Raw genomic sequence first — 12,997 nt, 5'->3', positions numbered from 1 at the left:
CCATTTCAACTTCACGGCCGCCATTTTGTATTTTATAGAGGTACGAACGGCAGCTATTTAATTTTGGTAGTTTGTGAAATGGCCGGATTCTGTGAATTCTTTTGTTAGTGCTGGTTGTATGAAAGTGCGCCATTGTGTTGGTTATCTCTATCTGTATAATTATAAAGCAGAGCCCGGCGGGCCTGGCTATCTATAGGTGGCCATTCTTATTTTGGTGCACACAATCGCTTCCATGGTTGTCACGTCTTGACGGTGGTTTCGGTCAAACATGGAGGTGTCCGTGTGTACTGTGTACACAAAAATGAGAACAGACCAAGTGTTTTTGCCCAAAACATTTTTATTTTTCTACTGGACTGAATATGTTTTGATAGTTATTATGGTTGTGTACTATGAAGTGCCCCCCCCCCATGTTGCTGTGACGTAATATGTGGATGAACCCTTAAGAACGAAATACGTAGGTACTGTCAAAGATAGATATAACTCCGTAATAGATGGATACAGTCGAAGGAAAAAACGTGCCTAGAAAATCACGAAAATTTGATTTTCGATCAGATGGCGCCACTAGTTTTGGCCAACTCTCGTATAGAGGGCGTTGACTGTTTCGTTTGTTATTTATAATTTTAACGCATACCAGTGAAAGAACATGGGTCAAAAACATATAAAAATAATTAATACAAATGAAAAAATCATTTAACCATATTTAAATACATTTTAACGTATTTTTATAAATCTTCATTTTTAGTTTTAAAGTATGTCGATAGATGGCAGTGAATTTACAGTGGTTACAAAATTTACTATGACAGTACCGCTCTATCTTATTATATCCTCATTAGTACTGTAGACGTGTTTCGTTTCCTACGGAGCGTAAAAGATTGACACGTTGGCTACGCACCCTGGCATATAATATCAGACATTACACCCCGGGAGATATAGGCGCTTATTTACGCAGGGAACCGGGGCCTATCGTGATCTTTATGTCTTATGTCATACAAGACGGAAAAACGAGTAAAATTAAGACAAAGTAAGCGCGTCGTCCTTCACCAACTTAACAATTAAGACAAAGACAGGAGCAAAAAGGGTGTGAGCCATGAAAACAATCGACATTCACAAATAAGGACAAAGCACATTTCCGCCTCCAAGGGCCAAGTGCCCGACCTTGGCCCCGTCACGTCACAACCGAAAACCTACTCTAAAGTACAAACAATAGGCTTCAATTTAGAAAAGCTAACTTGTGTGTCAGTAGGACAGTGACGCAATAGATGTGGGAACTATTTTGCAACTAGTGAGAACATTTACATTTATACACTGTAATTTGAATCTTGTCCTGTTTACTTAAGTTTGATAATCCTTTTGGATCTCCACTTGTGTTAAGATCTTTTTAAAAATTAAGTCAAACCAGTAATCTTATTGTCGTAATACCTTATGGAATTGAGATAGAGATGGTTTTCGCTTGTTTTACTGTAATTTCGTTTGTGAAATGTGGTTTGGTACCAATTAAGGGTCGGTTGCACCAACTGTTTGTCATCGTTAAAGAGTTCGCTAAATTTCATTGTATGGAAAGTTTCATAGTAAACCGCCGCGGCGCGCCGGGTGACGTTGATCAGTCTTTCAAGTGCAGATGGTGCAACTGGCACTAAGTTGTCGTTTACCAGAATTTTGCGGTTTGTTATGTCACCTTTTAATTGAAGAGAGTGGTGTGCCGAATTCAAATTGCATGCATAAAAAATCACCTGGAAGGAAAATACAATCACTTCACCACTAACAAATCTACTACTATTGGACCCCTAGTTTAACACGATGGAAGAAATGATATAGATATACATAAAGTATTTTTGTGTTCCAGACTTGCACAATTGTGCATACTTTTGTATGGACTGACGTCCATCTGACATGGCTACAAATAGCCAATATAGCCATACATTTGACGTGCCCCTCCCCAAGAAAATGACAGACAAGGTGTCTCTAGTTCCTAAATGCTCTAAGGTCCCAGATAATAAAATCGGTCGGACGAATTAGGGCAATCGAACTGTCATTTTAGTATGCGATAGTTGACCCCCTGCCAACAAATTTCTATGCAGGGTGGGTCAGTTGTCTCTGCAGCTGACTGTACATGTACATACCCATCTGGGACATAAAAAAAAGGATTACACTCTGCTAAAATCATAATTCACAAGTCATAACCCTTTCCTCAGTCGTACTTCTATAACAAAAAGGCAAGCCGTTTAAAATCGTGTTGTACGGACGCGTGACAGGCCCACGAGGGCGGTGGCGTAACTTTGGAAAGCGAATCCAAAACGCGTTGTATAATGGCAACGCGCGCGTGACACCCCGCATGCGCAACTGTCACGCGGGCCGTGTCTTTGAAACGTGAAAGGCCCACGCCACAAAGTTTTCAACTTTCAGAGCGGTGGCGTGACTTTGAAAGTCGGAGAGAGCTAAGAAAGCCTGATGACCAGTAATATATGATCATTGTCAAGAGGGCGCTGACAGTTCAGTGAAAAAATTAGTTCCAGTGAAATTCCGCAACATGGCGCGTGATATATTTTTGGTCAGACTTTAATCAGTAAAGTGCACAGCAAAAAAATAAGACAGCCGTGTGACTAATCCATATAATTAAAAAAACCAGCCAAGTGCGAGTCGGACTCGCGTTCCAAGGGTTCCGTTGATTGAAATTATTGATTTGATTGAAAACATTGAAAACTACAATAAAACATAACCTACTTTCCAATATTGGCTTTAGGCTGCATAGCCCGCTGATTATAACTATCCCTCCCCCATCCCAGAGCACGTCACTCCCCATAAAATTTCGTCCCCTGTTATGCTGGCTGGTTCGGAGCAGGCATGTTCCTGGCTAGGTGAGGCGCAATCTTGTCTTGTGTTTCCGCAGCCGTTGCTAGGAGATGCGTAAAGAGAATCTATTTTGCGCACGAAACATTAACGTAACGCGTTTTATTTTATTTTATTTTACTTATTAGGAAAACTTACAGCTAAAGTAACACGTTAGGTAATAACATAGAAGCAGTGAGCCAATTACAAGTTTCCACAGATAGAAACTGCGTAAAGTGCATGGCATGCGAAGCGTTTACTCCCCATACATTTTTATACTCCGAACGAAAATCGATTCTTAAGGAGTAAACTCTAAAAACTTTCGACTGTCAAAGAAGACGCATGAAAATGGGCTGCGTTGTCCGCTTATCAATGTTATCGCGGGGCTTTGACGGGCCCACTAGGGCGGTGGCGTAACTTTGGAAAGCGGTGAGAGCTGCCCAAAACGCGGCTCGTTGCGAAACCGCATCACACCAGTTTCGTGGCCCACTTCCGTTCGCGAATGCGGGGATCGCACGCTTTTTAAAAAGGCCTACATTACAACACTGAGATAAGCACTTGAACCCAGGGACCGGCCCGCTATCCCTTATCGGGGTTTTATAAGGGTATTGCATAAGGCTTAACTCACCATACCCTTTGCCAGACGAAACCCTTTGTTTTGGTTTTAAAAACCCTTATATAAAACTACCACATTTGAGTAATCGGTAGCCCAAATACCCTTACAAAACCCTTATCATCCGCTCACCAACACCTTGCATATTGCTTATAAGGGTTAGCCTTATAAAGGGCTTCCCTTTTAGCATATAAGCGTGCTAATTTAAGTCGTCTACCTTGTTCATAAAGCACACATTACTTCGAATCCGAGCGATCGTCGGCGGCGACGGCGGCGTTCTTTGACTAGGCACGTATTTTCTTTCCTTTTCATACACTACCGTAGATATATACTAATCCTGTCTCTTTCACGCAAAGGGAAACCTTTATAAAAAGCGCTTAAAGATAAGGGTAACCCTTATTAAGAGCTAGCCTTATTTTTGGTTAGCTTTTCGGTAAGGGTTAGTCAAAGGTAAGGGTATGAATGGGCTTGCAGTTCAAAAGGGAAAGTCTTTCAATCTGTTAGCCGTGTTTAAGTGTCGCCCATTAAAAGGGTTTTATCGCGGAAAGGGTTGTCCGGTCCCTGCTTGAACCATATCGAGGCAGTATAGACCGAATCATGTTTTGGATAATGTCCGACCGATGTTTCAGTTTACATTTGGGCAGGTTACGACCAACAAACTGACGAACTTTTCAGCCGCGCAGAAACTGTATAGGTAGATAGATAGAATACTCTTTATTGGCACATCTCGTATACCACACAGTCACTATACACAGTACACACAGTGCACAGTAGTCAGTCAGTTTACACTGTATTTTAAGTAGCGTCCGATCGAACAGTTTCCACACAATCGAACAGTTACAGTCCGGTCGAAACTAGAGAAAACCCGAACCTTGGGTTTCGGTCGGACAGTAAATCGTATATCGCCAAATGCCAAAAAAGTAAAAAACCGGCCAAGTGCGAGTCGGACTCGCGCACCGAGGTTTCCGTACTAGTGTTTGTTGTTATAGCGGCAACAGAAATACATCATCTGTGAAAATTTCAACTGTCTAGCTATCACGGTTCATGAGATACAGCCTGGTGACAGACAGACAGACGGACAGCGGAGTCTTAGTAATAGGGTCCCGTTTTTACCCTTTGGGTACGGAACCCTAAAAATGTATGAACTATACCTATAGTTAGTTTAGTTTCTCTGTTATTCTTTCACCAAAAAACATCCCATAGTAAAAGGACGTAAATGCTCACCAACTGAGAAAGGGAGGAGTGAATATCGCGACCACTGGAGGAAGACAATGGGTGAAGGGGTTTGCACACGATGTATCGTGGTTTAACCTTCTTCACAATAGGCGAGAACTGAGCCACCAGCGCGCCGTTCCACCTTCGTCACCGGGCACGGCATTCTCCTGCCAGCTGGCGGTCGCGGCATTCTCCTGCCAGCTGTGCGGTCGCGGCATTCTCCTGCCAGCTGTGCGGTCGCGCCATTCTCCTGCCAGCTGTGCGGTCGCGCCATTCTCCTGCCAGCTGTGCGGTCGCGCCATTCTCCTGCCAGCTGTGCAGGCTGCCGCTCTCGCATTCTACTTACTCATTTGCGGAAGTGCCGCACTCTTATGGACGCTGTTTCAACCATAATTTTATTGATGTTACACGCCAATGATGAGTAACCTACAAAAAGCCCCCTTGTGTCGTGTCTGCTGTCTATTGTGACATACGGGCAACTATGAAACCCTACACTGAGCATACCGACATAGTCTGGGCCAATTAGCCTCATGCATGAAGTTTATATTTGAACGAAATATGTTTTATTCGGATGTTTGTTACCGTTATATCATGTTACAAATGCATTTCCGTTTTTAAATTACCATTTAATTACTTAAAATTATAAATAAAAAGTACAAAAATTTGCCCGCGAAAAGCTAGTGAGCGAAACGCTCGAAACGCCACGTGACGTCACGCGTTCGACAGATTAGTGTCATTAGTAGCAAACGTCAGTTGGGCCGCCCAACGTGTGACGTCATCACGCTCTGTCGAATTCGCGCCAAAAATTATGAGCGTTTCAACCGCTCAAAAATTTTCAACATTTTAAATATTTTTTAATAAAATAATGTTACAAAAGTATTTTTATCATTTCCGGTGTTCCAACGATATAAATTATGAATCCAAAAATAACAATAAATTCATGCATGGAGCTAATTTTCATGACTAATTTTCTCTGCACCATTTGTACAGTTACCTAATAGTTAGCCTTTTCCTATAACGTTTCAATAGGTTATATTAATAAAAAAAAATAAAAAAATGTAGTGCACATTTACGCAGGGAACAAAAGTCGTGATGCTACTCGTACAGTCGAAGGCAAAAATATCGATCCAGACAAATGGCTCAAAAATATGTTAACACGACTTTATTGTCTAAGGTGTAAGAGCGTACACATATTTTTGAAACTTTGGGAATGTATATATATTTGTGCCCTAGACTGTGTACATTACGCATCTGGGTGTGGTTCGGTCTTTAGGCTGATGTGTATGTGAGTGGCAATAAATCATTATTCTATTCTATGTGTCATTTCCTGCTATAGATATTTCACCAGGTTTTTACCTGTGCTTGTGATTCCATTCATTAATTTCGTTCGCCTCTTCTCAAAAAGCGAAACCCCTCTACTTCCACTCCCCTCCCCTCTACTTTTCAATACCGTATTCATCGCAATAGACCGAGGGCCAGGAACAGATTTCATGACCAATCGCCTCCCGGGCGAAAACTCGTATAGTGGTTAACGGCTATGTATGATGAACCCTCGTGAACGTCAGCTGCCGCTCCGTTGGTGGGTTGAGGAATGGCAGCAAATAAAGTCTATAAAAAAAAATTTGTCATCGCCTCCCGCTTGATACTTTGTCAGATGATAGTTCAGATGCTATTGTAAATAAACAAAATCGTCAGCCGATTGTATCGCTGTGGAAAGACCGTCAGCTGGTCACATGAACATGTAAAAAAGAAAATTCTTTTCAGTCATCGGCGTCATCGCCTCCCGTTTGATACTTTGTTAGATGATAGTTTAGATGCTATTGTTAATAAAACAAATCGTCAGCCGGTTGTATCGCGGTGGAAAGACCGTGTTACGCGCTTCGGTGGCTGCCATTCCTCAACCCACCAACGGAGCGGCAGCTGACGTTCACGAGGGTTCATCATACATAGCCGTTAACCGCTATACGAGTTTTCGCCCGGGAGGCGATGACTGACGAAATTTGCGCCTGGCTCGCGGTCCACAACATCAGCTACTTACATAAACTCGACATAAAACGACATAAGTAACACAAGTACACTATGACATTACGTCGCTTATTATAAGCGTCGTGGTTTCCGCGATGTCGTCATGGTGACGTCACGTCTTTGTTCGAACAGTTGACGGTGCAGGTTGACTACGACACAGTTAATTGATCATTTAATGTAACCTTTATTGCAATGGGTATAGGGTATATTAATAGTCAGGAATATTGCTGTTTCAATTGACGACGTAGTTAAACCAGTCGACCTTATTACAGTGTTATAATGTTTTAAATTAGTAATTCTGCGTTCCTTCGTTGTTCTTAACACTCCATAATATTAGCGTTTTGTTAATATGGCCATAGAGTAACTTATACTAGAGCGGTACTGTCATAGTAAATTTTGTAACCCCAGTAAATTCACTGCCATCTGTCGACACACTTTAAAACTAAAAATGAAGATTTATAAAAATACGATAAAATGTATTTAAATATAGATAAATGTTTTTTTTTATTTGCATTAATTATTTTTATGATTTTGACCCATGTTCTTTCACTGATATGCGTTAAAATTGTTAAATAACAAACGAAACCGTCAACGCCATCTATACGACAGTTAGCCAAAACTAGTAGCGCCCTCTGAATGGGAATCAAATTTTCTTGATTTTCGAGGCACTTTTTTTCCTTAGACTGTATCCATCTATTACGGAGTTATATCTATCTTTGATATGGCTAAATTACTATACTACGCAAGTACGCAGTAAAACTCTGTATATAACTTAGTATAATTATAATATGAGGATAAAGTATCTACGGTGAATTCTGATGGAATTATGGGTGATTTTCGGAATTATCCGACATTCGGAAGTGTTTTATTCAACACGAGATCCGAGAAAGCGAAACATCACCCCGCACGAATAGTTATTTCTTTACTTTTAACACATTCACTGCCAAAAACACTATAGGGGTGTTTGTTAATTTTGTTTTTGGTAAGGGGCGCTTGACACTGAAACCAAAGAGGATATAATAAGATAGAGCGGTACTATTATTTTATTTATTTATTTTATTTATTTAATAAAAATACAGTATTCTTACAATAAACATAGCCCCGCAAAACTCAATAAAGAGTTTGACTGTGGGGTCATCAGTCTCTAGTTACATATGTACTTAACTTAATTTTATAGTATTGCAATTACTGTCATAGTAAATTTTGTAAACGCTGTAAATTCACTGCCATCTATCGACATACTTTAAAACTAAAAATGATGATTAATAAAAATACGTTAAATGTATTTAATAATAATAATAAATAATAAATTATTTATTTGGCAGGCAAGAAACCCAATTTTTACAATTTACAAAAAAAAAAAAACAAAAAATACAGTGCAAAATACTAAAACTTACAACCTAAAACAATGAAATAAAACATTTACAAACTTATGGTCTAAAGATGGCCGTTCTCGGACCGGTGCAGTTTACGCCAATGTTTGTTAAATTCGTCACTGTAGTCTTTAGCTACCAGTGACAGAATTTCATTGTTAGAGGCTAGCAGTCTCGCCCGGAAGGCAGCCGACCTGGCTCTCAGAATGGCGAAAAAGTCAGGGACTCTCGCGTCCGCAAACATGCCCTTCGCACTGCAGAAACGCGGTAGTTTCAACAGAATACGAAAGGCGTTGTTGTACTGTACCCTCAGCGCGTTGAAGGAGTGCCTGGTGTACCTGTTCCAAAGCTGACAAGTATAAAAACATTGGCAAAAGGCTTTGAACAGGGTCACCTTTACCTCACTCGAACAACGCGCAAACCGTCTAGCCAACATGTTGCACCGAACCGCGAGAGCCCTGCGCTCCCTCTCCATATCGGCGTCATCTTTCAAGTACTCGCTCAGGATGTGTCCCAAGTACTTGAAGCTCGTTACAACCCGAATTGGCGCACCACTCATACACACCGTAGGTATCACCTCCGGACCCTTCCCTGACCTAAAAACGAGCATTTCGGTCTTAAGCACGTTATATTTTAGGCCATGCGTACTGGCATAGTGTTCGCAGATTTTAAGCAGCTTTACAAGACCATTTATCGAGGGGCTAAGAAGCACCATATCGTCTGCGTAGCTCAGATTGTTAACACATACGTTACCAATGTGGCAACCGACGTTAGAGCTTCTCAGCTCCCCGATAAGGTCGTTGACATATAGGTTGAATAGGTCCGGAGATGTCAACCCACCTTGGCGCACTCCACAGTCTAGCCTGTAGTCGTTAGACTGTGCGTCACCCCATTTTACATTGTTAGTTTGGTTCTCGTACCAGAACCTCAACAGACCTACAACCTCGGGAGGTGTTCCAGACGTGAAAAGCTTTTTCCACAGCAAATCATAGTTGACTAAGTCAAAATTTAAATATGGATAAATGTTTTTTTAAATATATTTAATATATTTAAATGTTTTTTTTTATTTGCATTAATTATTTTTATATGATTTTGACCCATGTTCTTTCACTGATATGCGTTAAAATTATAAATAACAAACGAAACAGTCAACGCACTCTATGCGAGAGTAGGCCAAAACTAGTGGCGCCCTCTGATCGAGAATCAAATTTTCTTGATTTTCGAGGCACGTTTTTTCCTTAGACTGTATCCATCTATTACGGAGTTATATCTATCTTTGCTGAAACGAATGAAAGTGTTACCAACTAATTGGAAATTATAATACTCGTACCTAACTTTATCAAATAAATTCTTTAAATATGTAATTGTGTTGTCCTGTTTAATATATCCGCGAATCACTTCTCGAGGAACACCGGTGGTCCGCGTTAAGAAGCATTGGATAACAAGTAGTTCTTCATAATTCCACTTTAAAAGTCCAAAACCGAAGCTCATTAAAACAAACACATAATCTATACATCTTATTGTTCCAGTGATGGCAGCAGTGCCGGCAGCCCTAAGGAAGCGTGCGCGGCGCAGTCCCCGCCGCCGCACGGTCCGCACGTGCCGCACGGTCCCCACTTGCCGCACGGTCCCCACGTGCCGCACGGTCCGCACGGGCCGCACGCGCACGGCCCGCACGGCCCTCACCCGCACGCGCCCCATGCGCCGGGCAAGCGGGAGAACCGGCCTGAACCGAGGAGACTTAGCATCGGTGAGTGAGCGGAGTAACAGCAACAAACACCAACCATCGGTAAATTATCTCTTATGTCAGTTAAGAACTTAACGCGTGTTAAGACTACTTAAGACTGAAATCATGCTCTACCTCGGCCTTGCCATTCAATACCTATTATGTAGATAGCAGGGTGGTATGAAAAATGCAGGGGCATATCTTTCCCTCTCTGCTTTAAACAGACAATAATGATTTTTTTATTACACGTCGGTTCTATAGACAGCTTACATCTCCAGAGGTGTCACCTTTTAAAACCTGTACAGTACTTTTTTTAAGATACCCCGATACCGTCGACCCTCGACTAAATTATACAGAGAAAACTCTGCAGTTCATTGGATGCCTAGAAGCAAAATTCCACTTAACTAAAACCGCAAAGCGCGCGAGTGCATCTCGGTCTTATAACTTATATGACAATCCTTACTGAAAGTGAAATTTATTTTAATTTTTTTTTTGTATGTAATGTTTAACAATCATGATAAGAAGATAAGCATAATTTCGACATTGATGCAAATTTATAGTGTAATTTTTATCCTGAAATAAATAAATCTAAATCTAAATCAGGGGGCGGCGCCGGCGGCTCGCGGCGCGCCGCGCCCGCCGAGCGACGCAGACCAGGTATACACTGACATACATCAGACATGTTACACTAACTGATACATTCTTCTTCTTCCATCCATGACATACCTAATATTTACATCCTACTGACATTCTGAGATTCTATCCTTGCTGTCAACTGTTCAAAAGACACGCGCACTTTGCTACGTACACTGTCAAAAGACATTTAACAATCAAATTCAAAGTAAAGATCGAAAACGTATTAAAAAGTTTGTCTCCTTGACAACTTAACTCGTACGTACGGTACACTTGCTCAACATTGCTTACCATGCCGAACACTACTTGCATTCTCTATCAAACCCATGGTATAATAATATACTCCGCCTGGTACTCTCTTCCGAGACTCGCGAACCACGTAACTGACACAAGCCTACGTCATCGTGAACCTTTTAACAGCACGTGTGCAGACGAGAGTACCTTGTTTTATTATACCATGATCAAACAGCTGTCTTTATCAGTGCCACCGCACAGTAGCGTCTTTTGAGCGTCGGCGCTATGGAAAATGGCGACGCTGCGCAGTTGCGCCAACGTAGCGTCATGCAGCAGCCATAGAGTTGACTAGACGCCGACTCTTGGAAGACGCTAGCACAGAATAAGTAATAGTATTAGTATTATCATACAGAACGGCCACGCACCGCCCCGCCCCGGCTCGAATTACCTCGCCCCGCGACACCAGATTGACGGCCGTTTGCCGGCCGCTCAGTACTATTATTAAGCAACTTAGTCACACAGTGACGCATGCCGCGTGTACAGACGTGCCGTTCACGCATACAAACTCAAGTGATTTTTGATGTATAGCGTGTCCGCCCTGTGACGCTAGTGTGGGTAGCTTTAATCCCTAAGATTTGGATTGTTGCTGACGCTTCACCATGTGTATTCCAGAGTTGCGCCTGAGCCCGGGCGCGGGCCCCTCCGCCGACCCGCACCCGCCGCACCACCACCTCCCGCACCATCATCATATGGTAAGCTTTTTTTTTTTTGAGTAGACAGCGCAGGAACGGAATCATAGCTTGGAAAGCTCGCGAAAAGCTGCAAAGGCCATCAGGTTCAATTGTAGTGGTAAAGGCACAACACTGACTCAAAAAGGTGACTGTTGATACGTTTGCATTTGCACAATTCAGTTGAAAAAAATACGGACCCAAATGTCTTTCCCTTATTGGCCCCTTTTATACTTTACTTTAATGTGAACGTCTCCAGCAACGTCATGTTTTATCGTCACCATAAACAGGGGACCTATTAACCTTTTGAACGCCAAGAACCCCTAAAGTGGTGGTTACTAGTGGTGCCCACAGCGCCAAGGACCAATATGGGTTATGGCGGACGCTGTCAAAGTAACCTTGACACTTTCGAGTAAAGTTTACATTCGCTTGCGCCCGTTATCTTGGCGTGACAGCAGTGACGTTTTTGTTCAAGCGTTCAAAAGGTTAAATGGATGAGATTATATGCAGTCGCTTTTAATTTACCTTGTAGAGGACTGGCATACCGTGTAGGTACGTTAATGTCCACGGAAATTTAACATGCAATCATACAATCTCACACATTTAGGTCCCGTGCTTTATCATGAACGGTAAAACGTGTACTTACCAATGATATCCACGGTAAAGTACAAAAGCGCCCACTATCTTATAATTTAGTTTATTTGTGGGAAACGTTGTACAGAAGGTACTTGAACCTTCTGTCAAGACGAATGAGATATTATGGTGATTGTTCAATGTTGCAGGACACAAACCCCCTGGAGGGAGCCGCGGAAGGCAGCGGCGCGGGCTCGTCCGACGGCGAGCTGTCCTCCAAGCCCGGCGACAGCCCCAGCAGGAAGCGGAGGCGGATCTCCCGGCATCGCCCTTCAGGTTAAATAATAACGCATCTCAGTATTTTCAGCGTCTAAGAGCAATTCTCCTTGTGCTTATATGCGCTTGACGCGCAACGCGCTTTCTATCTGCTCGCGCAATGTTTGATTATTATTTGTATGTGTTCCCGTACACGGTGCAATTTCCTGGAAATTTGGAAGACGTACGCGGAAACGAAGCCAACACAAAGTGGATGCTGTCCCTACCCCTGTCAAGAGGTCAACACTGGTACAAAGGACTTTAAACATATAGCCAACTCGCCTCTTATATTTACATAACTCCACTCCGTCCGGCTAGGGTTAGCCAGAGGCAGAGGATCCGCCGAAAAGTTAGCCTTAGGAACGCTTAAGTGCGTGGAGGGCGGAGTCGCTATTCTATTACAGCTACAAACGCGACGTTGCCTGTTGAGAGAAAAATACAGTTAGCTTGTATCAGAAATTATTTTTATGTCAAAAAAACTTTATTATTTGAAATGTTTACTAAGCAGTGTGCTTGCATGTTCCAGGCGAACCTAACGTATCAGTTCCCGCGCCGGCGGCGGAGCGCCGGACCCCGCGTCATCATTACCAGCCCCCGTAAGTATCCTCATTTGTAACGTCCATCTTGTAAACCTCTTGTTTTAAACTTGTTAAGTCGAATAAACGCTCGACATGTTTCGATACGTTTTCGAGGATCTTCAACTAGGAGCACCGATTGCACCGTTTCTAATGATCGA

The 12,997-nt window shown here is 42.4% G+C and overlaps 1 protein-coding gene across 1 annotated transcript in view; it reads left to right on the top strand.

The window, feature by feature from the left end:
• LOC134752517 (uncharacterized) overlaps positions 1 to 12,997 on the top strand; it is a 97,170-nt gene that overhangs the window by 47,340 nt on the left and 36,833 nt on the right. Inside the window, exons 12-16 of the mRNA XM_063688211.1 lie at positions 9,582 to 9,802; positions 10,382 to 10,435; positions 11,318 to 11,397; positions 12,156 to 12,282; positions 12,788 to 12,857. Of these exons, the coding sequence (XP_063544281.1) occupies positions 9,582 to 9,802; positions 10,382 to 10,435; positions 11,318 to 11,397; positions 12,156 to 12,282; positions 12,788 to 12,857 (552 nt within the window). The remainder of the gene's footprint in view (positions 1 to 9,581; positions 9,803 to 10,381; positions 10,436 to 11,317; positions 11,398 to 12,155; positions 12,283 to 12,787; positions 12,858 to 12,997) is intronic.

Source organism: Cydia strobilella, chromosome 24, assembly GCF_947568885.1.
Source record: "Cydia strobilella chromosome 24, ilCydStro3.1, whole genome shotgun sequence".
NCBI lineage: Eukaryota > Metazoa > Arthropoda > Insecta > Lepidoptera > Tortricidae > Cydia > Cydia strobilella.
Note: the sequence above shows the minus strand (reverse complement) of the source record. Positions and strands in the feature narration are given on the sequence as shown.